General features: G+C 40.0%; 1 protein-coding gene across 1 annotated transcript in view; it reads left to right on the top strand.

Annotated features, from left to right (window-relative positions):
• kpna3 (karyopherin alpha 3 (importin alpha 4)) overlaps positions 1 to 26342 on the top strand; it is an 89500-nt gene that overhangs the window by 6708 nt on the left and 56450 nt on the right. The window contains exon 2 of the mRNA XM_048602531.1: positions 891 to 935. Coding sequence (XP_048458488.1) covers positions 891 to 935 — 45 coding nt within the window. The remainder of the gene's footprint in view (positions 1 to 890; positions 936 to 26342) is intronic.

The following is a 26342-nucleotide window of genomic DNA, read 5'->3' as shown; positions in this document are numbered from 1 at the left end:
ATATGTGAAGTGAATAGAAATTGCATAGATGAGGTCTGCGTTTCCTTGAATATAGAAGATTAACAGGTGGTCTAGTTGAGGAACTCTAGTTAAAGTTGATAGGGTGACAGTGAAACCATCCTCTCGGATGGGGAGATATTTGAAATAAAGGGGCGATATTTGAAATAAAGGGGCATATCCTAAAACTAGATTTGTAGGCTGGGGTGATTTCAGGAAGCATTTCTTCAAAGTAGAAACCTGAAACATTCTGTGAATTATTTTAAGGCTGAGGTGAGGGAAAAATTTCAGAACTGAGAGTGATAAAATTTCTGTAAGATAATGTTATTAAGGGTTTGGTATCAAGGAGCGTGAATGGAGTTAATGCATATGTCACTCATGAGTTAATTAGGTGATAGAATGGGCTTGAGGTACTCAATCACCTATTCTTAGAGATAGTAGAAACTGCCGATGCTGGAGAATCTGAGATAACAAGGTGTAGAGCTGGACGAACACAGCAGGCCAAGCAGTATTAGAGGAGCAGGAAAGCTGACGTTTCTGGTCTGGACCCTTCTCCAGAACACCTTTCTTCTGGACCCTTTTCTGAAGAAGGGTCCAGATCCGAAACGTCAACTTTCCTGCTCCTCTGATGCTGCTTGGCCTGCTGTGTTCATCCAGCTCTACACCTTGTTATCTCACAATCACCTACTCTTGTTGCTCTGTCCCTTAAAGGACAGTGTTTCACATTTCCAAAAGAAACAACAGAATACATTTAATGGTTATAAAATTTGTGTCGTTGCGTCAAGGTATCTTGTTTAACATGCTGTGAGCATGCTATGGGAAGCCTCATTTTACTACAAGAGTAGTTTGTTGAACAAGGTAATTTACTATGGCTGCTGCTGCTTCTGTTGCAGACTATGAGAAGACATAGAAATGAAGTGACGGTCGAACTAAGAAAGGTAAATATTCTGCTTTTCCTGTGGATGTTGCTGCACATTTTTATTTCTTTAGTTAAATGTGGTATATGGGAGTCCGGCAATACAACATTTTTTTGTCCATCCTAAAACTGAATGGCTTGCTGGGCCATTTCAGAGGGCATTTAAAAGTTACCACATTGGGCCTTGAATCACATATAAGAAGATCAGATAAAAATAAATCTCCTTTCTTAAAGCAATCAGTAAATCATATGGGTTTTAAAATAATTTATAATTTTGTAATTGCCATACTAATAGTTTAGTTTAAAACAAAGCCCTAACTAAATGACCGAATTTATATTTTCAACCTACCATGGCGGAGTTTGTCCTGCAACTCCAGATTATTATCCAGGTCCGTGGATTACTGGTTTAGTAACAAAACCGCCTTGCTGTACCTTTTACTAATGTCTTGCATGTTTTTAATGTGTAACCAGTTAATTTAGATAATTTAATTGAATGTGTTCTGTCTGTGATGTGATTCTGATCAGTTTAGAGCTACTGGAGCATGTTTTGAATATTGTGTTACAAAAGTACATCGTAAAGAAAATGGCCTTCTCTTTAACAATCATCCTCACTCCTACTCTGTGCCTTGTGGACTCAGTGGCAAGATAGAAAAGCTGTGCTCTAGATATCATCTGCTGTTCTGCATAGTGTGTCCTCTGACTGTACTGTTTCAGCTTTAGTGTTACTTCTAATATCACAACCATGAAGGCAATTTGATGTTCATGGAACAAGTGGACGGGGACCAGTCAAAATTACACTGCACAGTGGAAACTCTTTGGCACGTTGTGCCTGTTTCTGCTCTTTGAGAAAACTATTTAATTAATTGCAGTGCCCCCGCTCTTTCCCTGGAACCCTGCACATTTTTCCCTTTCACATATTTACTATTAAATCCACTTTCAGCAGTCATTTCATTCCACATAACTTGCTACTGAAGAAAAACCCTCATCTCCACTCTGCTTATTTTGTTAGTTACTTCAAATCTGTGTCCACTGATTATCCACCCTCCATTGGTGGAAGCTGTTTTGTTTTCCTATTTATCAGATTTGGAACACTTGCATTAAATATCTCATTTAAACTTGTTGACATTTGATATATAATGCATCACTATTTGGGACAGTAGATTGGTTTCTCTAGTTGTAAATCTGTAATTTACAGAAAAGTAACTAAATTGAATATGTAGGATGTTTCTGTTCTGAAAACAGCAATGGGAAATGGAAAGTTTTTTTTGTTAGCCATGTGCTTGACAAGGTGAACCAAACCAGAGGCTCATTATCTAATGCCTGAAAATTGGGCACAAACTCAGCAAAAGTAATTTTGGATGTCAGGGTTGCGAGATCATTGCTATCTTTTGATGTAGGGCTTTAAATTTAGCGGTTGGTCATACTATGATTATTGAATATTTCACTTTTCCTCTTATAACAGAAATACATGACTTGCAAGCTATTGAGTTTATCTACATGGAAGAGCTCCATCTTAAATTTCTTTAATTGCACATATTGTGTTAGATGCGACTGTAAGATATTTTTCTGGTCTGTAGAGGCAACATTGCACAATGGGCAGTCACCCAATGGCGATATGTTTGCTTACAGCAATATGTGCCTTGAAAGAGTTGAGATATGCTTGTGAGCCTTTACTGGTTACTTGTCGATATAAAACACATCTTGATCAATGATTCATTTCAAGCTCATACAACCTTCACCTCTCAAGCACTTAATAGACTGTGTAAGTAACATGACTGCATGAAATTTAGGTAGTGCATGCGTGATTGTTTTACTTGTCCATTTAGTAATAGGTGATTATCATTGCACCATTGAGAATTGAGGCCAAATAGCATTCGTAGTTGCAGTCAGTGAATAGATTTGCAGCGTTTTGTCTGTCTGCAAGCTATCATAATAAGTCAAATGAAAATTGTTAATAAGTAAGGTTTGGTTTGCTATTTGCATTGCATGATTAGGATTGTTTGATCACCCTCCAAGCATGCAGTCATTCTACCGCAAGACTTTTAAGATGTGGTTCTTTTTTGTGAACACAATACACTTAACTCAGTATTGGCGTTGCAAAAATGAATGTGCAGCAATTGTCCTTCAGTGTACGTTATTTCACGATGAAACAGTATTTATGACAAGATGATGACTAAACCAGATGAGAATTTAGATTGTCTGGTTGAAACAAAAGGTTCAGTTAGCTATTGCTAATTGAACAGGGGCGATTGAAATTTGAACAACCTTTCCAACCATTCATAACACAGTGTGGAGCAGGAGGAACACAGCAGGCCAGGCAGCATCAGAGGAGCAGGAAAGTTGACGTTTCAGGTCGGGACCTAATCATAGGTCTTTGAATTAAGCTGCTTGACGATATTACTGGATTACAAAATCAGCTTCATCACTTTGCTGTTTCCATTATAAATTGTAAAACAGATTGTGCCAATTAGCAGATTTCCTGATTTTATTTCTCACTTTTCCAAGAAAGCCACATTTATGTATAGATCCGTACACCTTTTTGATTAACTTTGTAATTTCTTCTCCTATTTCTCAAGTGTTTGCCTGTTTAGATAGTACACTGGGCAATCTGAGCAAGCACAGCAAAAATTGTCCACTTGTTAGTTACCTAAGTTCTTGGTGCCCTCTTTACTCTGGTTGTTCTGTGCTGTCAAAGTTACTCAGGCTGTCTAAATTACAAGCATCAATCCTGACTTAGAAGTCACATCCGTGTCTAAATTTAATGCTCTTTTGTTGAAATTGCACACCAGACATTTGAGCATGTAACCTAGACCGGCGTTCAGTGTTCTACTGTTTGTGATGCCATCATTTGGATTGAACTCTGTGCTCTTACGTAGGCCTAGAAATTCCTATTGCACTATTTGAAGAAGTGGAGAGTTCCTCCTGTGTGAAGGTCAGCGTTTATGCCTTCACCAACTCCTAAACAAGTTATATGGTTATTATTTTGTTTGTGGGATCTTGCTGTGGGCAAATCGGTTGCTGCATTTCCTACACAAGAACAACTGCACTTGAAAAATATATAATTAGCCTTAAAGTGTCTTTTGACATACTGAGATTGTGAAAGACATGCTATATGGACGTCTTTATTCCTGATCTTTGTATGGAGAATTGTGTATCGTTAGGAATTATTCCAGAAGCATGTAATGTACATATATAGTTTATAATATATAATTTGTTGGCGTTCTGGAACAATCTCTGACAGATAATTTTAAAACTAATGTGTTGGCACAGGAAGCTGGGGAGATGCTTTTTTTAAACGCTATTGTCAAGATTGATGTGTTACTTTCTTTCATGTGGAATCATATAGCACAAAAGTGGCCACTTAGTTCAGGGTGATTGTGCTGCGTCTATGAAAGGGATCTCCAATTAGTCCACACCCTGGTCTGTCCCTGAAAGGCCCTTGTTGATTTGGTTGTACCAAGTGAAATACTTGATTGCTGTGTATGATTTAGCATAAATAGGAAAATGCAAGTTTGCTGGCATGTGAACTTAACAGTTTGGAAGGGTTTTCATGGTTATTCATCCTGGAAGTTGAAACGTCAAGAGATGTGTGTGTTCATCTGCAGAAATGTTTTGTGGATCTGAGAGGATTTGAATGAGTATTATTAAATGATTATTAAAGGGTGACAAACTTAGAGCATGGATCAGTACTTGGAACTACGATGTTGTGGCCATTACGGAGACTTGGATAACACAGGGACAGGAATGGTTGTTGGATGTTCCGGGGTATGGATGTTTCAAAAGAAATAGGGAGGGAGGTAAAAGAGGTTGGGGAGTGGCATTGCTAATCAGGGATGGTATCACAGCTGCAGAAAGGGAGGTCGTGGAGGAGAGTTTCTTCACTGAGTCAGTATGAGTGGAGGTCAGAAACAGGAAAAGAGCAGTCACTTTATTGGGAGTTTTCTATAGACCCCCCAGTGGCAACAGAGACACTGAGGAACAGATTGGGAGACAGATTTTGGAAACGTGCAGAAGTAATAGGGTTGTTGTCATGGGTGACTTCAACTTCCCTAATATAGACTGGAACCTCAAGTGCAAATAGTTTGGATGGAGCAGATTTTGTCAGGTGTGTCCAGGACGGATTTCCGACTCAATATGTAGATAGGCTGACTAGAGGGGAGGCCATATTGGATTTGGTGCTTGGCAACGTACCAGGTCAGGTGTCCGACCTCTTGGTGGGAGAGCATTTTGGTGATAGTGATCGCAACTCCCTGACTTTGACTATAGTCATGGAGAGGGATAGAAGCAGACGGTATGGGAAAGTATTTAATTGTGGGAGGGGGAATTACAATGCTAATAGGCAAGAACTACAGAGCACCAATTGGGATCAGATGTTTTCAGGGAAATGCACGATAGAAATGTGGAGGTTGTTTAGGGAGCATTAGCCACAGGTACTGGATAGGTTTGTCCCACTGAGGCAAGGAAAGGATGGTCAGGTGAAGGAACCTTGGATGACAAGACATGTGGAACACCTAGTCAAGAGGAAGAAGGAAGTTTACTTAAGGTTGAGGAAGCAAGGATCGGACAGGGCTCTAGAGGTCTACAAGGTAGCCAGGAAGGAACTGAAGAATGGACTTAGGAGAGCTAGAAGGGGGTATGAGAAAACCTTGGCGGGTAGGATCAAGGAAAACCCTAAGGCATTCTAAGTTTATGTGAGGAACAAGAGGATGGCCAGAGTGAGGGTAGGGCCAATCAGGGATAGCGGAGGGAAGTTGTATGTGGAGCCAGAGGAGGTAGGGGAAGTCCTTAATGAATACTTTGCTTCAGTATTCACCAGTGAGAGGGACCTTGATGTTTGTGAGGACAGCATGAAACAGGCAGATATGCTCGAACAGGTTGTTGTTAGGAAGGAGGATATGCTAGAAATCGTGAAAAACATGAGGATAGATAAGTCCCTTGGGCCAGACGGGATATACCCAAGGTTACTGAGGGAAGAGATTGCTGCCCCTTTGGCAATGATCTTTGCGTCCTCACTGTCCACTGGAATAGTGCCAGAAGATTGGAGGGTGGCAAATGTCATTCCCTTGTCCAAGAAAGGGAATAGGGATAATCCTGGAAATTATAGACCTGTCAGTCTTACTTCTGTGGTGGGCAAATTATTGGAGAGGATTCTGAGAGAGAATACTTATGATTATTTGGAAAAGCACAGTTTGATTAGAAATAGTCACCATGGCTTTGTGAGGGGCAGGTCATGCCTCACAAGTCTTATTGAATTCTTTGAGGATGTGACAAAACCCATCGATGAAGGTAGAGCAGTGGATGTGGTGTATATGGATTTTAGCAAGGCATTCGATAAGGTTACACATGGTCGGCTCATTCAGAAAGTAAGGAGGCGTGGGATTCAGGGAAATTTGGCTGTCTGAATACAAAACTGGCTGTCCAATAGAAGACGGAGGTTGGTAGTAGATGGAAAGTATTCAGCCTGGAGCTCGGTGACCAGTGGTGTGCCGCAGGGATCTGTTCTGGGACCTCTGCTCTTTGTGATCTTTATAAATGACTTGGATGAGGAAGTGGAAGGATGGGTTAGTAAGTTTGCCGATGACACGAAGGTTGGTGGAGTTATGGACAGCGTGGAGGTCTGTTGTAGGTTGCAACGGGACGTTGATAGAATGCAGAGCTGGGCAAAGAATTGGCAGATGGAATTCAACCCACAAAAGTGTGAAGTGATTCATTTTGGAAGGTCGAATTTGAATGCAGAATACAGGGTTAATGGCAGGATTCTCGGCAGCGTGGAGGATCAGAGGGATCTTGGGGTCCACGTCCATAGATCCCTCAAAGTTGTGACCCAAGTAGATAGGGTTGTAAAGAAGGCGTATGGTGTGTTGGCTTTCATTGGCAGGGGAATTGAGTTTAAGAGCCGTGAGGTTATGCTGCAGCTCTATAAAACTCTGGTTAGACCACACTTGGAATGTTGTGTTCAGTTCTGGTCACCTCATTATAGGAAAGATGTGGAAGCTTTAGAGAGGGTGCAGAGGAGATTTACCAGGATGCTGCCTGGACTGGAGGGCAGGTCTTTTGAGGAAAGGTTGAGGGAGCTAGGGCTTTTTTCATTGGAGCGAAGAAGGATGAGGGGTGACTTGATAGAGGTGTACAAAATGATGAGAGGCATAGATAGAGTGGATAGTCAGAGACTTTTTCCCAGGGCGGAAATGACTATTACGTGGGGGCATAATTTAAAGGTTATTGGAGGAAGGTGTAGGGGAGATGTCAGATGTAGGTTCTTTACACAGAGAGTGGTGAGTGTGTGGAATGCGCTGCCAGCAGTGGTAGTGGAATCAGATACTTTAGAGACTTTTAAGGGACCCTTGGACAGGCACATGGAGATAGTAAAATGTAGGGTATGCAGGGTAGGTTGATCTTAGTAGGATAATCGATCGGCACAACATTGTGGGCCGAAAGGTCTGTACTGTACTGTGCTGTGCTGTACTGTTCTATATTTTATGATTTAAAACATAGCTCGGATAACACAAAATCCTTACAGTGTGGAAGTAGGCCATTCAGCCCACCGAGTCCACACTGACCCTCTGAAGAGCATCGCACCCAGACCCGTCCCCTACTGTATCCCTGTAACCCTGCATTTCCCATGGCTAATTGACCGAACCTACACAATCTTGTCACTACGGGCAATTTAGCATGCCAGTCCACCTAACCTGCACATCTTTGGACTGTGGGAGGAAGCTGGAGCCCGTGGAGGAAACCCACGCAGACACCGGGAGAATACGCAAACTCCACACAGACAATTGCCTGAGGGTGGAATCTAACCCGGGTCCCTGGCACTGAGGCAGCAGTGCTAACCAGTGAGCCACTGTGCCGCCTTGTGATTTGCCAAATATTTTTTATCTCAGGAGACACACTGAGGACAATCATTATATGTGCCTCTCTCACATTTTTTGTATGTCTATTTCTGTAAAACATGACTGTGATCACAATCTGTGCAGAGGGCTGAAGCCCCTTGCAGAGGGACTGTGGCGCTTGATAAAGATAACTGTAATCTTGCATTGACCTGGTTTTAACAATGTTCATGGCTTCTTGGATCCACTTGGCATGATTTTTACTTGTCCAGAGTTGACTTAAATCTGCAGAATACTGCTGCTGGCTGGAATGTTAAATTTTTATAAAAGCAATGAACCACACTGGATTTCTGTAGCATTTTTCATGGTTTATTATGCCCTAACCATTTTTCACTTCGTGCAGTACTTTCAAAGTGAAGTCACTGCTGTAATGCGGTGAAGTGTATCAGCTAGTATGTGTGTAATGAGATCTCTCAATGGGATAAATGACCAGATAATCTCTCTCAAGTGATGATGTTGGTTGAAGGATAATTGGCCAGGATACAGGCAAGAACTCACCTATTTTTGTTCAAATAATACCATGGATTTTTTTAAAAAAAAACTGCTCAAGCAAACTAGCTAATTAGTTCATGTGACTGAAAGTCATTGCTGATGGAGAATTCAAATCTCAGACTGACAATATAAATAAGGTACTGCCTGACTGGAATTACCTGTAGTTGCTGGTCTATCTCTCTCTTGCTCTCTCTCTTAGTATCTACAGCAGTAAAATTTTCTGAGCTTCCTGAAACTAGAGCACGGAAACTATACTGACACTCCAGAGCCTAACTGTATAAAGTGGGACTGCTGCAGTGCTGCTTAGGGACTGCCAAGTGACATTCTTGACATAGTTTCAATCGGGAGTAGGGAAAAGAATTATGTATAAAGCATTCATTTGTAATGACCAAGTTGGTTCTCTGCTTTTAGATTCAAAAACAGAAATTGGTTGAGAAACTAAAATGGGTCTGGTAACATTTGTAGGAGAAAACAGTTAACATTTCGAGGCCAATGATTCTTCATCAGAACTGGAATGTTTGGATGTGGAATAACAAAAGTAATCCCAAATTAACTTTGTGAATCCTCCACCTAGCTAGCTATAGCAGTTTGATAGGGTTAGAGTAACTGGTTGCTCATGTAATTTTACTGCTTAATTGACAATATGTTTCTTAAAAAAATTCTTGTGCTCCATGTTAATTTTTGCTCAGCATGCCACACAACTTAGAGTTGGGGAGTATGCAATTTGACGGATTTCAGTGAATTAAACATTAACTTTGTCATGTAGTGTGAACAGCAGTCATCAGTGATGAAGTTGTTGATTGTTGAAAAACTGGATTCCAAATGTTTTCAGCCAATTAAAGTCCAGTATCTTGGAAGCAAATTTCTCCAATGACCAAATCTAATAACGTAAGAACTAGGAGCAGGAGCACTTCAGCCCCTTCAGTCTGCTCCACCATTTGATATGATCATGGCTGGTCTCATCTCAGCCTCAACTCTACTTTCTTGTCCACACTCCATAACCTTTGTTTCCTCCTCATAATTTCTCCTCATCTATGTTTTAATTCTGTTAGTCCTTATCCTAAAACAATGACTGTTGATTTAGATTGCCCCAAATGAGGAAGCATCCTCTCCAACTCTGCTTTGTCAATCCCATTTAGCATCTTATTGATCTCAATTAGATTGCCTCTCATTCTTATGAACTCCAGAGACCATAGGCCTAAACTGCTTGATCTCCCTTCACAAGACCAAGTGTCTATATTATCTTTGATTTTCTTGCTTAGCCATGGATGGTTTTCACCTCTTAGAATCTTCTCTTCCTTTCTGGAATGTATTTTAGTTTGCAGCAGTTGAGTATCTCCTTAAACATCTGCCACTGCTCAACAATTGTCCTACCTTCTAGTCTTCCTGCTTGGTCCACTAGGGCCAGATTTGTCCCCATGCTTATGTAACTACATTTGTTTCATTCTAGAATGCTGGAGTGGGATTCCAGTTCCTCTAAATGAGTTTGAAATTATAGCACGCTATGATCATTCTCTTCCATAGAAGATTCTTTAGAATGAGATCACTAATTAATTCCACTTTAATACGCAATGTCAAACCAAGAGTAGCCTACTCCGTGGTTGGTTCCCTAACACATTGCTCCAAGAAACAAACTCTAATATACCTATTATTCAATTAACTCTCTTTTGAGGCTACCCTTCCCAATTTGATTAATCTGGTCTTTATGCATCTTAAAATCACCAATGATAACTGCAATACTTTTACAAGCCCCCAGTATTTCCTGATTTATACCATGCCAGTGTGGGACTATTGCTTAGGGATCTATAGATTTCTCCCACCAGGGACTTCTTTTCCTTGCTGTTTCTTAATTCTGCCCAGACTGATTCTATGTCTTGATCTCCATTGCTGATATCATTTTTCACAACAGTACTGGTTTCATCCTTTACTACCAAAGCTATGTCAGCTCCTTTTCCTTCCTCCTCCTCCTTCCGAAACACTGAATGCCCTTGGATATTTAATTCCCAAATCTGGTTTGTCTGCAACTGTCTATAATTGCCACCTAACCAAACCCATTGGTGCTGTTAACTCATTAATTTTACTCTGAATACGATTCATTCAGATACAAAGCCTTTCAGTTCGTTCTATTATCAAATTTCCCTACTCTTGTATGATTCTTTAATATGATATGAAGTTCACATGTTCTGCCCCTTCCTTTTATTTTCTGGTATCAATCAGATTCATTACTAACCTGCACTTCTGCCTTCTCCTTTAACTTTGATTTCTAATTGTCCATGCAACAGAACCTGCCCCTCACTATTTAGTTTAAAGTCCTATCTGCAACCTTAGTTATGTGATCCATCAAGACTCTGGTCCCAGCATGATTCAGGTAGAGCCCATCCCATCAGAAAAGCTCCATCCTTCCCCAGTACTGGTGCCAGTGTCCTATGGTAACGTGGAGAAGTAAAAATAAAATTTAATGGGAGATTTTAAAACTTTTTCTCCTGTTTTGATCCCAGCTAATGGTACTGGAATCCCAGAATTGTGGATTGACAGATGATAATTTGTTTTGTTAATTTAATGAGGTGACCAATTACTGGAACACAGACATGCAATGCTCAGACTTAGCTTTAGCAATAAAACAGAAGTTTATTACGCAAAAGAAAATATGAAATAGAATAAACCAAGCCATATACATGTAAAGCAGTTTGAAAGATTTTGAAACGCACTGTAAAAATGCAATCCCATTGATCTCAACATCATCACTTTATAATACTCAAGCAGTGGAGAGAGTTCACTTCTCTATCGCATTTATAGTTTAACTTAACTGTTCCTTCTAACCCCCAGTTTTGAAAGTTTGGTAGCCTTGATCTTGATTAGTCACAAAGCTGAGCTGCAACTTTCTATGCTTCAAATAATTCGTCAAGGTTCTACCCAAACACTTCTGGTCTCGAGCTTTCAACTAGCATCCTTATGCTGAGGTAACTTATTTCGTAACTTTTCAGAACTAACTGTTTTCTACCGGAGAAGCTGTTCCATACAAGCAACTTTAACCAGGACTAGTGCAAACTGAAAAACAAAAATTTTCCAAGCCATGGGTTTTTCCCTAAAGCAAGTGAAAATAATTTCCGGAGGCTTCTAAACAGAAAGTGAACTAATTCTCTTCAATGTTTACTCTGTTGACTTGTAAAATTCTTCCCAATGTAAACAAATTCCCATTATCACTCTGGCACTCTTCCTCTCATACTACTGGTTTAAAAATAACAAATATTGTTAATCATTAAACCCTCTTGTACATACAGACCAAAATCCACATGCTATCAGTTCAAAATCCAAGAATTAAAATAAATGACATGAAAACAATATCAAAATGCATGCAGATCCTACACTTAACACCACATTTGCAAAAGAGCTAAGGATGTAAGGCTTACAGGGTGTGTAATCCTATTGTCCACTTGTATTAGCAGACTTGAGCTGAATTTTGCTATATAGCTGTGTGTCTGATTGCACTTGCTCCCCCCAGTGCTGCACCGTCCCTGTTAATGGTCATGATTTACTACCAAGTGAATAATGTGCTGGGAACTCGACAGAGATGGCGCAAACTAGTGTGGAACCATTGCAGCTAGCTGACAGGAAAAAAAAAACAAAATTTTCATGAGTATAATGCCTTTTATGTTCTGGAAACATTCACTTCACTGCCAACAAACTATTTCTGAAGTGTGCTCAGCCACTTATTTCATAGGCAAATGCAGCAGCCAAGTTGTGCGTAGCAAAACCCAGAAACACCAGTTAGATAAAAGCTTAGATAATTTCTTTTTGGTGGTTTTGGCTGGCAGATAAAATGTTGGCTATGTCAAAGGAAACATCCATTCCGTCAACCCATAACTGGCTGTTATGGACAATGAACCAAACTTTATGCTGTTGAAAGTGCCTGAAGTGAACCAGAAAGGATCAGTATGGTATTAACAAGGTGTAAAGAACATAGAACATAGAACAGTACAGGCCCTTCAGCCCATGATGTTGTGCCGAACTTTTACCCTAAACCTAAGGTCTGTCTTACCTCCACCCCTACCTTATACTATCATCCATATGCCTATCTAATAGCTGCTTAAATGCCCCTAATGAGGCCGACTTCACTACCCTCTCCGGCAATGCATTCCACCCTCTGAGTAAAGAACCTACCTCTGACCTCTATATCTACCTCTACTCACTTTAAAACTATGCCCCCTCGTAATAGCTACCCCCATCCTAGAAAAAAGTCTCTGGCTGTCCACACTACCTATACCTCTGATCGTTTTGTACTCATCTATGAAGTCACCTCTCATCCTTTGTCGTTCTAAAGAGAAAAGCCCTAGCTCTGTCAACCTTTCCTCGTAAGACCTTGCCTCCATTCCAGGCAACATCCTGGTAAATCTTCTCTGCACCTTTTCCAACGCTTCCACATCTTTCCTGTAATGAGGTGACCAGAACTGGACGCAATACTCCAGATGTGGCTGAACAAGAGTTTTGTATAGCTGGAGCATAACTTCACGGCTCTTGAACTCAATCCCTCTATTAATGAAAGCTAAAAAGAAATTGACTTGCAGCACACGCAGTGTTTTGAAATCATCTCAATGCTCAGCTTTTATATCTAATATTAGTCAAAAGGGAGAATAACTGACCACAAACTGAACCTAAATGTTGCAGCATCTTCCTTTTGCATCCAAACGTGCTTGGTACTGTCTTACTTAGATTTATCATTTGGATCTTCTGTGGCTTTTCTGAGAGGATTATCATTTGAGGTCCTGAGATTTTCAGTTCTGCACTCTTGTACACTTACACCTGGTCTTCAACTTTCGTCCTGGTTCCTCCAGTTCAACATGATTTAGGGCAATTTGGAAAAATCCTTTTGTGCTACCGTTTGTGAGAGAGGAGTCAGACACTTTTTCTAATGTCTGCTAGCAGTTTTGAAGTCCATGAGGTTGAGAGTGCCTGCATATGTATGGATGTGTAATACAGACTTTTTTCCCCCTGTGCTACCTTTCTGGAGGAATGGCTGTCATCACGTTGTTTCCCTGCTGTACTTGTCCATGTAAATGCTGATTATCACAGATTCAGTGTCAATCCACTATCATGTCCACCCTGCAGTAACATGATGTAGTTAACACAAGGTTACTTGTTCATTGTTTGCTGGTGTCTGTGATGTAAGAAAGATTTATCTTGTCTGTTGTCTCATTTAATGATCATATGATCAGGTTAAATCCTATATAACACTAAAGTTCAGTCCTCCTTATGGAATTTATGTTTATGTATTCTTCAAGTTTATCTTTGTGACTCACTGACAAAAGTGAAATTTAGAGTTACTTTTATATGAACTTGCAATTTCATGAGCCAAATGTTAAGTTAGTCCTACTTTGTTAAAATTAACGGTATGGCTAAGTAACATTATGTGTAACGTGCCTGTACAACCTGACAGATTGCTGTGGAATTTACCAGAACCACAAAAATTAAGTATTGAAGGCAGTTATACCTCAAGGCAAAAAACACTGTGGATGTTGGCAAACTGAGACAAAAGCAAAATTGCTGGCGAAACTCAGCAGGTCTAGCATCAACTGTGGACAAGAAACAGTGTTTCATGTCCAGTACGATTCTTCAGAACTCCGTCATTAATAAAATCTTGCTAATTCAACCCTGGTAAATGTTTTCATTAAATAAGTGGAGCTGCTGGACAAAAATCTTAAAATTCCATCCAAAAATCAATAACAAAATGATGACTTTTTTTGCAAAAAAAAATCACTTTCCTAACACAATCTGCAATATTTGTCCAACTTGGGAAGTTAAATCATTCAATTAAATGAAACATGACTGGTGAGAATAAACAACCGAGTTGTCATCAGCTTTGAGGCTAATGCTGCAATCCTAAAGAAGAGTCTTATTAAACTCAAAATGTTAATTTCATTTGTCTCTACAAATGCTGCCAGAGCTGCGAGTTTCTCTAGCATTTTGTTTGTGTGCCTATTGCACACAAAATGTTTTTAAAGTAAAGTTTTGAAAGACAGTAAAATTGGCATGCAGTGGAACCTGCAGTATCTGCTACAACAGGGAGTTACCTCCTTCCCCAGTTCACTGTAAGTACATGGCAGGTGATTGGAGTTTATCCAAAATTGGGTTGTACATTTCAGATAGGGCAGTGCTGCGGGTATTATTAAACCAGCTCTTGAGAGCAAAACCTTCCTGGCTCGCTTAATCTCTCTGAGTACCAAGTTTATTATTTATCATTCATTTGTAACTTCCAGATCAGCAATAGTTTGTGACTAGAATGATATGATTGTGAGACCAAGTAGAGACAGCAGTTGAAAAATGACAGTACTACCACACCAAGTCAGCGTTGATTTTAATGACAAATATTCCCCTAAGAACCAAATGCTTGTGTACGTATGTTGTATAGGTGAGAAAAATGTGGGAGGTTTCTTCTATTCCTGAATTTACCTGCTTCATTAAGTTTACAGCAAGGAGGAAAAGTGTGAGCACTACTTTGCTAGATTACACAGGAGATGAGGAAAAGAGCCTTAGGTTTTTAGTGGCTATGGTTCTCTGAAAGATGCTGGTAATCAGTTGGATTTTCAGTGACAATCTGGCGGCTTTCCTGGTTATTTTCTAGGCCTGTCCCACAAATTCCAAAATTTATTGAATTTAATTTCACTGTTGTTCATTGGTGGTATTTGAATTCATGGTGCATTGCAAGTTTAACAGTGTGACGTGAGTTCACATTAAAATAGCACTAAAAATATTTAGTCCTGCCTTCAAACTAACCAGTCTTATGAACTAGATCAACCAAAGTAGGAGTTTCTTTCCAATACTCTCTTCCTTTCCGCCTAAGTGACCTGAATTGTAGGGCAAATAAACTCAGAATACCAGAAACCTTGAAATTGGGTAAGTGATTTTGAATGTATGAAGCAGAACATTGAAGCCTTGGGAATTGCAAGCTTCCAAGGATGGTCACTGGTTTCCAAGTCTTGCTAATTCAACCTGATTAAAGTCCAGATGAATAATAAAGACCGTTTTTAGTTTTATGCAAACTAGCTACAATTTTCAAAAGCTCAGTTGGCTGGTCAGCTGGTTTGCAAGGCAGAGTAATGTTCGTAGCGTGGGTTCATTTCCTGCACTGGCTGAGGTTATCATGAAGAACTTCCCTCCTCAACCTCTCTCTTTGCCTGAGGTGTGGTAATCCTCACGTCAAACCACCACCAGTCATTTCTCTCCAATGAGAAAGCAGCTTCATGGTCCGGACTTTGGCGACTTGTCTTTTATAGTTTAAAGCAGCTTATTTCTCAGCATATTAGCTTTTCCACAGCTTTTCCTCATTCTTTTAGTTTTTTTTCGTCTCAAATATTATTATGCTTTACCTTCAAAATTGCCTGTCTAATTGTTACAATGCTTGTGTTCTGAATTTTCCAATTTTTCAGAATGTGGTTTTCTGTGCAGTCATTATAAGTCCACAGTAAAGTTTGAAATCAATTTGTGATTGATCAGAAGGCCAGGACAAACTTGTTCTCAGTTCTCACTTTCACCTAAGCCCAAACTCATTAATGTTTCTTCTCTGTCTAAGATTGTGTTGTCCATGAGACCCATCTCCTGCTCCCTCAACCATATTACCTTTAAGCTGTTGACCATCCAGTTGACATTAGAAATGGTTCATTCTCTTCCCAAGTACTATATCTCTCCATTTCAAATCTGCTGTTACCATCCCTTCAATAAATTCACCATCTGTGCATGCTTTGCCTTGTCACCTTCAAATTGTTGTCATTTCTCAAGTCTGTGACAATTTACCTGAACTCCAAGTTTGATTCTCTAATTGAGTTTCTGCCACTGTCACAGTATGGAAATAGCCCTCACTAAATTCACAAATTGCATTGTTTATTACTTCTTAAATTTGTTCATATTTTGAGCTCTTTGAAGAGACACTAAGCAGGAGATATAAAGAAGATGTAGTGCATTTGGATTTCAAAATGTTTGATGAAGTACTGCGCATAAGGCTACTGAATAAGATAAGAGCCCATGGTGTTGAGGGTAGTCTAATAACATGGATTGAGGGTTAGCTAACTAATAAGACTTGGATAAAGGGAGCACACTCCAAATGGCATTCTGTAACTAGTGGAGTGCCGCAGGAATCAGTGCTGGGGCCACAATATTACTTGGAATCTGAGTTAGTGACTTGAATAAGAAAGGTGAATATACTATTGCCAAGTTTGCAGATGACATAGTCCACAGAGGAATATGGACAAGTTAAATAAGTGGACAAAAACTTGGCAGATGGAATATAGTATGGGTATATGTGGGTTATTCACATTGGCAGGAGGAATAGAAGAGTTAAATATTATTTAAATGGGGAAAGACTGCAGAAAGCTGCAGCACAGAGTCCTCGTGCATAAATTTCAAAAAGGGAGCGTCCAGGTTCAGCCGGTAATCGAGATGGCAAATGGAATGTTAGCCTTGATTTAAAAGGGGATGGAATATAAGGATTGGGAGGTCTTGCAAAAACAATACAAGGTACCAAGTCAGAATGCATGTGGAATGCTGTGAACAGTTTTGGTTTTCTTACCTAAAGGAGGCAGTTCAGAGAAGGTTTACTAAATTGATTCTACATATGGAGGGATTTTCTCACGATGAGAGGTTGAGTAGGTTGTGCTTGTACTCCCTGGTGTTTAGAAGAATGAGAGGAGACTTTATTGAAATAAACAAGATTATTTGGGGACAAGGGAGGTGAGGAGTCGTTGCTCCTGTTATGGGAGAGTCTAGGACTAGAGGACATAATTTTAGATTAATTGCCCATTTAAGACAGATGAGAGGAATTTCTTCTGTTTGAGTGCAGTGAGTCTATGGACTTCTTTACCACAGAGGTCTGTTGAGACTGAATCATTGGACGTATTTGAAGCTGAGAAACACAGATTTTAATCAAAGGTTATGAGGATAAGGTAGGAGAGTGTAGTTTAGGATTATCAGGTCAGCAAAACTCATTGAATGGTAGAGCAGACTTGATTAGGCTGAATGCCCTACTTTTGCAACCTACATTTTATTAGTCTTATATGGGTGCTGCTGGCAAGCCCCAACATTAATTGTCCATTGATTATTGCTCTTGAGAAGGTAATGGCGAGCTGCCTTCTTGAACAAGTGTAGTGTGGTACTGATTTCACAGTGCTGTTAGGAAAGGAATTAGAGTTATTTGACTCTGCAGTTATGAAGGAATCATAATACATTTCCATGATTATGACAGAAGTCACGGGCTTGGAAAATGCTGTTGAAGGAACCTTTGTGATCTTTTTTGAAGAGAGTCAATTAGATGGTACATGTTGCCGAAGGGTGCCAGTCATACTGTCTACTTTGTTTTGAATGGTGTTGAGCTTCTTGAATGTTATCGTAGCTGTAATCATTCAGATAAGTGAGAAGCATTCTGTTGCACACCTTACTTATGTCTTGTAGATGGCAGACAGGCTCTGGATGGTTGAGAGCTGAGTCACCAACATCAACATTTCCAGTCTCTGACCCACTGTTAAGTGCAGTATTTAAATAGCTATTTCATTTGATTTTCTGGTCAATGGTAACTGTCAGTCTGTTGAACTTGGGTAGTTCAATGATGGTAACGCTGCTGAATGCCAAGGGGAGATGGTTAGATTCTTGGGTATTTGAGATGGTCATCACCTGGCCCAAGTAACTGTGATGAAGGAAAACTGTTCTTCCTCATCTTTCTCCATTGATGTGAGAACTTTGGCACATTTGACCACACCTTCCTTGACTATCTCTCCAATTCTGTGTATCTGGTTGGGCCTGCATGCTTGGTTCCATTTTTGGCTAAATCATTGAATCCAGGGAATTGCCTACAATGGCTTCTGTTCCCTGTCTGCAACTTTACTTCTGGTAAAGGATTCCAGGGATCCATCTTCAATCCCCTCCTAATTCTCATTTGCATGCTGCCCCTTGGCCATATTGACTCTTCCACTGTTTCTGTATTATTATGTTTCAGAGGCAGTGCGCTAGAAATCAAGCCGCGCTCTTCTGGAGTCGTCATAAAATCTAAAGATTTTAGTACACGGAATTTCCCAATTTATCTTTTTTTCAGACCCAGGTTAACAGCATGGACCAGATTTCTGCATGTAACAAGAATGACTATATTTTGTAAGTCAAAAGACCTTAGTTGCAAGTAGACAGTTATAAACAATCAGGATATAACTTTACTAGTTAAGATATAACTCCCTTATAAGCTCTACTACACATAGGTTTTACAGACATGAAAAATACACAGGCAGAGGGAAAGACTGGGAAGGCATTTCAGTGGTTCCTCTCCATAGGATTTGCTGAGAAGATTCTTGTGCTGATCAGTTCACTGTTTTTCAATCTTCCTCATCTAGATATGATAATCTATTTGAAGGACGCACGGGGTGACTGGTTCCCACTTATGAAGATCTTTGACTTATCAATTAAAAGTTGTAGCTTATAGCAACTGGATAGGGGAAATAAACTGGCTATCGTCAGGTTTGAGATGTAGAGCAAAAACTGCTACTTCTCCATAGATCCAATGGTTTCTGCCAAATCATTCACACCTCTAAGCTGTTCCTCAGAGAAAATTGCGTAGTTTTTGGCACACAAAAGACCTTTATCATCTATCACTGGTCACTAGTCCACAGACCAATCACCTATTTGTTACCAGCTAAAGCTCCATTCATCCACACCTCTTGGCTCCAGTTCGTCTACAAACTAGGCTTCCACTACTGCTTAAACAAGCAGATGTAGAAACATTACTTATAATGAATGTCACATTATTCGCTTTTAAAAAGTGCAGCCATACTTCAACAATCCTAGACTTTTAAAACAGTTCTTTTCCCATTTCAGTCCAAACATAAAAAGGTATGATCTTTACAGTAAGATTAAACCCTATGGTTCTGACAACCACTACAAAGTGAGCAGCAGTTAAATACTCCACTTGGAATATTGGAATACAATAACTTCAGTCTTTTTAGATGAGCAGTATGAAAATTGCCATTGTGTGCAGGCTCTATTCCCCCGCCACTGACTAAATCTTGTATGGTGACTGTTCAATGTTGAATTAAACCTGACAGCATTTTACTTCAGATTTCCAGCATCGCCGATGTTTTAATTTTATTCACAACCTTGATGTCATATTCAACCCTGAAATGAGCTACTCACTGCCAATCCATGAAGAGTACCTATTTTTACCCCTGCAGTGCTGCTTGATTTCACCTGTGCTGATGAACTTTGACTGCAGAAACTTTCATTCATACTTTGGTTATCCTTGGACTTGACTTTTCCATTGTAGTCCTAGCCAGCCTCCCATATTCTAGCAGGACGTTGATTAGGCCACTTTTGGCATACTGCGTGCAGTTCTGGAATCACTGCCATAGAAAGGATGTTGTGAAACTTGAAAGGGTTCAGAAGAGATTTACAAGAACGTTGCCAGGGTTGGAGGATTTGAGCTATAGGGAGAGGCTGAATAGGCTGGGGCTATTTTCTCTGGATCGTTGGAGGCTGCAGGGTGACCTTAGAGAGTTTTACAAAGTCACGAGGGGCATGGATAGCTTGAATAGCCAAGGTCTTTTCCCTGGGGTGGGGGAGTCCAAAACTAGAGGGCATAGGTTTCAGGTGAGAAGAATGATATTTAAAAGGGACCTAAGGGGCAACTTTTTCACGCAGATGGTGGTGCATGTCTGGAATGAGTTGCCAGAGGAAATGGTGGAGGTTGGTACAGGAACAACATTTAAAAGTCATCTGGATGGGTATATGAATAGGAAGGGTTTCGAGGGATATGGGCCAAATCCTGCAAATGGGACTCGATTAATTTAGGATATCTGGTCAGCGTGGACGAGTTGGACTGAAGGGTCTGTTACTATGCTGTACAACTCTATGACGCTATCTAAAACTCTGTCTTTTCTCACACCAAGTCCTGTAAACACGTTACTCCATGTTTGCTGGCTTATATAAACTCCTGTTTAAGCAATTACTCTCTGAAAATTTAAAATTAAAAGGGTATTTGGGATAGTTTCTTAAACTATGTTGTGGATTCCACCAGGGATCAGGCTATTTTGAGTCTCTTGTAGTGCAGTAGTGTCCATGTCTCCTGGCCAGAATGCCTGAGTTCAAGACCCATGTCTGTTGGTAATGTCTTATAATATGTCCAACCAGTTTGATTCAAAATTCTCATTCTTTCTTTCGAAGGCTTCCCTATCTCCCAACTCTCTGGGGTGTCAGCATATCTCTAGTTCTTGTCCCTCAAGCTCTCACTCATCATTGGTGGCTACAGTTTTGGCTACAAGATCTAGACTATGAAATTTCCTCCTTAAACTCCTCTATTAATTCCCTTCCCTCCTTTAGGATGCTCCTTAAAACCCGTCTTTTTGGCTGACTGTTTTGTCATCTGACTTCGTATCCCCTTTCATGGCTCTGTGCCAAATTTTGTTCTAGAAGGCTCCTGTGAAGCCCCTTTGATTGTTTTATTATGGTAAGGTGCCTTATAAATACAAGTTGGTTTAAGAACTGCTGCAGCTCTGTTCAGGAATGTGAAGTTGTGACACCCAATTATGACTCATTTTTCAAAAGTGAAGCAGACAACCCTTTCACCAATTCTCCCAATAATGACATCACCATTGTGATTACATGCTGACAAGAATTTGGTCGTCCTCCAAAAGGTATTTTAAAATATCTTTTTGGTACAAAATATATAACTGAAGTACAGTTCCTTATTACATAATAATACAGAAAAATAGTTAGATGCTGGATTTACTGGAAAAAGAGGTCAGGGAGAGGATCTGGGCAGGACTGTGACAAAGCCCATGAAAAGACAGGTTCCCATGGCAACGCCTATTATTTTGAGGAAGTGAGCGGAGTCAAAGTAGAAGCTGTTGAACAAGTTCAGCCAGGCAGAAGAGGATTGTGACAGGTAGAGACTCATTGAGCCCCTGTACAGGAAGCAATGGGAGCATGCATGCTATCCTGATGGAAGATGGAGGTTTTGGAGGGCAAGACATCCATTGTGAAAGTGCTATTTTTATATCTGTTGGTCAACCAGTCATTTTGCCAAATGGGAAACATTTAAATTGTGCTTGGAGGCAGTTAACATTCACTCTAAATATTCCTATTTACAGATACATAACCCTTAAGAAACAACCACGTTTCATGTGGGTCAGACTTGGTAAGGATGACAAGTTTTCTTCCCTGAAATATATTTGTAAACCTGATATCAAAATGACATTTTCATGGTGAGTTTGACTGGCACCAGTTCTCTGTTTGAGAATTTGAATTAATTTAATGTCTCAGTGTTTAAATTATTACTCTGATCCTGTGGATTACCAATGCGTAATATAACCACTGCAGTACCTACACCACTTTCTAGCTGCACTTGTGTGGTGATGGCTGTGCCAAATTATGTTCTCTGCCTATATTGAATATCACAGCTGAACAGACTGTGCTTTACCTGGTGTCTTGTTGGGAAAAGAACTAATGGGGCACTCAGCTTCTGTTAATTGAAATGATATGGTGTGGTAATACAGGGAATAATGTAGGTCAAAATTATTACTATGACCTGCGTAAAATAATAATGGGACGAGAACCCAGATTGGAAGTCATGTAGTGCAGGTCACGTTGGCATGAGCAAAATTGTAGCATGGTGCTTGCTCTCTACGGCACAATTAAAAATTGTGGGTTCAGATTTCCATGTCTTCAGCCAGTAAAGTGATGTCACAGTCTGTTTTTAAACAGCCACTAATGATGGCTTGAGTATAAGAGTGGATGGAATTATTAAAAGTTGTAACGTATATGCTCTTTGATTCACTGGTCATTTGAGAGAAAAGAGTTAACTGCCCTAGTTTTTTGGCATACTATTTGTCCAAATGGGGCATATTTCATCTGAAGGTGCCTTGCTCACGGTAACTTTGTTATACCTGCTTAGAGTGGCAGCACATCGTGTCTGCAAAACTTAAAACACCATATTACACTTGCAGTAGTGTCTCTCCTGCACACACCTCACTTCCTCGAGTAATGTTAATCTAAAATCTGTTTACCAGTTGTAGACCTACCAATGTTCAGTGTCTGACTGCTTCTTTCATTAGGCAGCTTCACAGCATGATCAAGATGTGCTTTTGTGTCAAGGGCATAACAGCTCCAGCTGCTTAATTATGAATAAGGTGGTGAAGCGCAATTCTGGCAAATCAGTTAATCTTTGCGCACAAGACTGGGCATTGGATCGTAAATATTGGAATGGATGTGTTTCACAGTCAAACCTGAATCTGTCTTCAGACAACCTCATTCTCAAACTTCTTAAAAATATGATTAAGAAATAATGAGAGAATTCCAGGAGGGTTGTTTATGTGTGGAATGAACTTCCTGAGGAAGGGATGGATGTGGGTACAATTACAACATTTATAAGACATTTGGATAAGTACATGAATAGGAAAGGTTTGGAGGGATATGGGCCAGGAGCAGGCAGTTTAATTTGGGATTATGTTTGGCATGGACTGGTTGGACCGAAGTGTCTGTTTCCGTACCGTATGACACTTGTTGTTAAGACCGGGTTAGCAAACCAAACCATATCGTCTCATTACCGCTGGATTTGCAAAACTGAAATTAAAACAGCGACCCTCAAAAGTGCTCAATTGTTCCTAAGCAGATTTGACGAGTAACAGATTTTGGACATTTGTTATTAAGAACATAACTTCAGCAGAACTACAAAGTGATCTAATATCTACGATCTAAGCCCGATCTTCTTTGATCATGAATGATCACTCTGTCACCAACAGACAGAGTTAAGGGACACATTTAAAGGAAATAATTTTCTGATTGGATAAATGTTTCAACAATGAATACCAAGCCTTTGTGAAATCCTTGGATGTTGGGCTGGGTTATCGGGATGCGGGACTGTATATCTTCGAATAGCTTCTGCAGACCTCTGGAGACTTTAACTTATATCCTACTGATTGGGATTGTTTTCTCAGAACTTTCAACAAGTTGATGATTAGAGAGAGCAAAAACCAAAAACAGCCAAAGAAGCTTCCAAAACAAGACTGCTTTCTGCCCAAAACCCAATCAGAGCTAGTTCACGCTCTGTTTTCTCTTTCAACATTCTCTGTGGTTGGCTAGCCAGCACCAGTCCTTCTTCGATTTGACCAATTTAACATCCAACCAGCTGCCAGTCCCCAAGCATAACAACATCGCAGTGCTGAAACATCTACAATGTGCTTAGAAGCAGTAATTAACCTGTGTTATCTGTACAGGCCAGTTCCCCATAGCAAATACCTGTAATATGTTCTCTCCTCGTTTTTAAAACAGGCTGCTGTTCAAAGTTCAAATCGAGATCATAGAGTCATGGTCTACAGCATGGGAACAGGCCCGTCAGTCGAACTTGCCCATGCCACCCAGTTTTTGCAATTTAAATGAGTCCCATTTGCCTGTGTTTAGTCCATATTCCTCCATACTTCTCCCATCCATGTACCTGTCTAAATGTTTCTTAAATGACAAAATTGCATTCACTTCCACCACTACCTCTAGCAGCTCATTCCAGACACTTGCCACCCTCTGTGGATAAAATTGCCCCCCTGGATTCTTTTGTATCTCTCCCCTCTCAATGCATATCTCAATGCATGCCTTGGTTCCAAACCAAAAATGAGAGAAGTAAAATAAAAATAGTGGTGCTTTCTCAACGTACATGTGAATAAGTATATGAATAAGAAAGATTTGGAGGGATATAGGCCAGGAGCAGGCAGGTGGGACTAGTTTAGTTTGGGATTATGTTTGGCATGGACTGGTTAGTTCGAAGGGTCTGTTTCCATGTTGTATGACTCTGACTTGTGTTAGAAAGAGCTCTGCAACCAATAAATTCAAAGTGGAGTCATTGTTGTGATGGAGGAAACACACCACCCAATTTGCACACAGCAAGCTTCCACACAAAATAATGTAATAATGACCTGATCATCTACGTTTAGTAAGGTTGATTGGGGGGATAAATATTGGCCAGGATGCAATTGATAATTCCCCTGCTATTCTTCAAAAAGAGTGCCACGGTTCTTTTATGTCCATTTGAGAGGGCACGTGTGACCTCAATTTAATGATTGGTTTGACAGAAGGCACCTGCCTCTGACAGTGCAGCACTCTATCAGTACTAGCCTGGAATCTGAGTGTGTCAATCTGCTTTCGTTTTTTGTTCTCAAGACTAGAATGCTACCATTTAAGTCAACAACTATGAATAGGAATTTGTTCATTTCCCTCTGTACTTTCCAACTGCTCTAAGAATTCTGAGACTAATTTTGATGCCACTGATGAAATCTGGCTAAGTTTAACTCCTTGTCAGAGCAGACATTCTTTAATGAGAGGTTGTTCAGTTTATCTTTACTAGGATTGGGTGCCCAAAATAGCGGGATTCTGCTGTCTGGACAAACAGGTGAGAAATAATAAAAACAATGAGGTGGTTACAACGGGAATGTGGGTGTTGGCTTTCCATGATCCCACCTTGTCAGTGGGTGCATTTTAAATTCAGTTAAATAAATCTGGATTTGAAATGATTCTTAGGCTTGAGTAGCCAGATGGCCTATTTCTGCTCCTAGTTTCTATGTAGAATATCTTACTAATCCTTTGATTTACAACCGCTAAGCATTCAATCTAGAGTTTGGAATATTTAACCTGTGCTTGTTGTCAATCTTTGCAAGATTGAATATCTGCTCTGCAGTGAGCATGTGGTGTAGCATGTGGTGTCAATATCAGAAGAGACATGTCCAAAAGATTTGTATGGTTGTTTTTTAATTATGAAACCAATGGGCATTTAATCAAGTTACATAATCCAGTTGTTGCCTGGCCAACATTTTATTTCCTGTGGGTTAATAACCAGTATTAATAGACAAAGTGCCTGAATAGTTCAGCTAAAAGCATTTTGGAATGCAAGTGGCATGTTGATATAGAATGCAAATTAGATTTATTTCTTGTTTAAGACCTGAGAGGGTTGTTTGAGGATCCATGTATGAGATGCTGCCATTCTTGCTGGTGGAAATAAAACCAAATAATTCATTTAGGGGTTTTAAATCAGCCTTTAAAAGTAAAGTGCAGGTGATGTGATTGTACATTGTGACAGCTGATTCTTATGTAGATGACAGCGTGTTTAAAATGACAGTACTGAAACATTTAGAACAGACTCTTTAAAGGGCCAAGGGTGTAAGATATTACTGTTTGTAAAATGTTTTTACTTAAGCATTGTGCCAGAGTGTAAAGTGGCAATATCTGTCTAGATAAATGTAGAAATAATTTTAAGAATTTTCAGAAAGCCTGTATTGGTATGGTAATGCAATGATTGTTACTGGACTGGTAGTTCAAGAGGCCACAAATTCAAATGTTTCCATGGCAGGTTGAGAAATTAAATTATGTATTTAAAGCACATTTGGAAATGAAATATTAGAATCAGACCATGAAGAAAGCTGATATTCTTATTGGATCTGGCTTGTTTCATTTCAGTCTCATGCTGGCTTTGGTTTTTAGCTGTTCTCTGAAGTTATACAAAACTACTATAATATATGGTTCAAGAGGAATGCCCACTACCACCGCCTCGAAGCAGCACCTGCTAGCAGTGAGAATAAAAGAGTGCGCATGACGTCACGACAGCATGGAAAGCGTCACTGCCAGATCTCCCAAGAGTAATCTAACCTCCATCTTTGGAGCTCTGAAATTTTCTCCCCCAAATTGCATAGCTAATTCATTTAGAAATGGCTGATCATCTCTGCTTTTACTACCCTTGAAGGCAGTGTGTTTTAAGTTGTATCCACTCATAATAAAATATTCCTTTACCCCAGCAAACCCCTGCCCATATCTGTTGCTCAACACCTTAAAAGCAGATCACAATACCTGAAGCAAGGATTTGGAATCATTGATTTATCGTGTACACCTATGTTGGATCTCCCGGCAGCTTCCAATGCTCGAATGAGAGCCGTCTCAGATTCTACAGTCCACTTGGAAGCTAAAATATGTCATCCCTGAAACCGTTCTGTCAAAGACCAGCATCCTCCTTAAAACATAATGAACAGAGCTAAGGGCAATACTCCTAC

The sequence above is a fragment of the Rhincodon typus genome, chromosome 11 (assembly GCF_021869965.1).
Source record: "Rhincodon typus isolate 14 chromosome 11, sRhiTyp1.1, whole genome shotgun sequence".
NCBI classification, from domain to species: domain Eukaryota; kingdom Metazoa; phylum Chordata; class Chondrichthyes; order Orectolobiformes; family Rhincodontidae; genus Rhincodon; species Rhincodon typus.
This window is presented reverse-complemented; position numbering and strand designations above follow the sequence as displayed.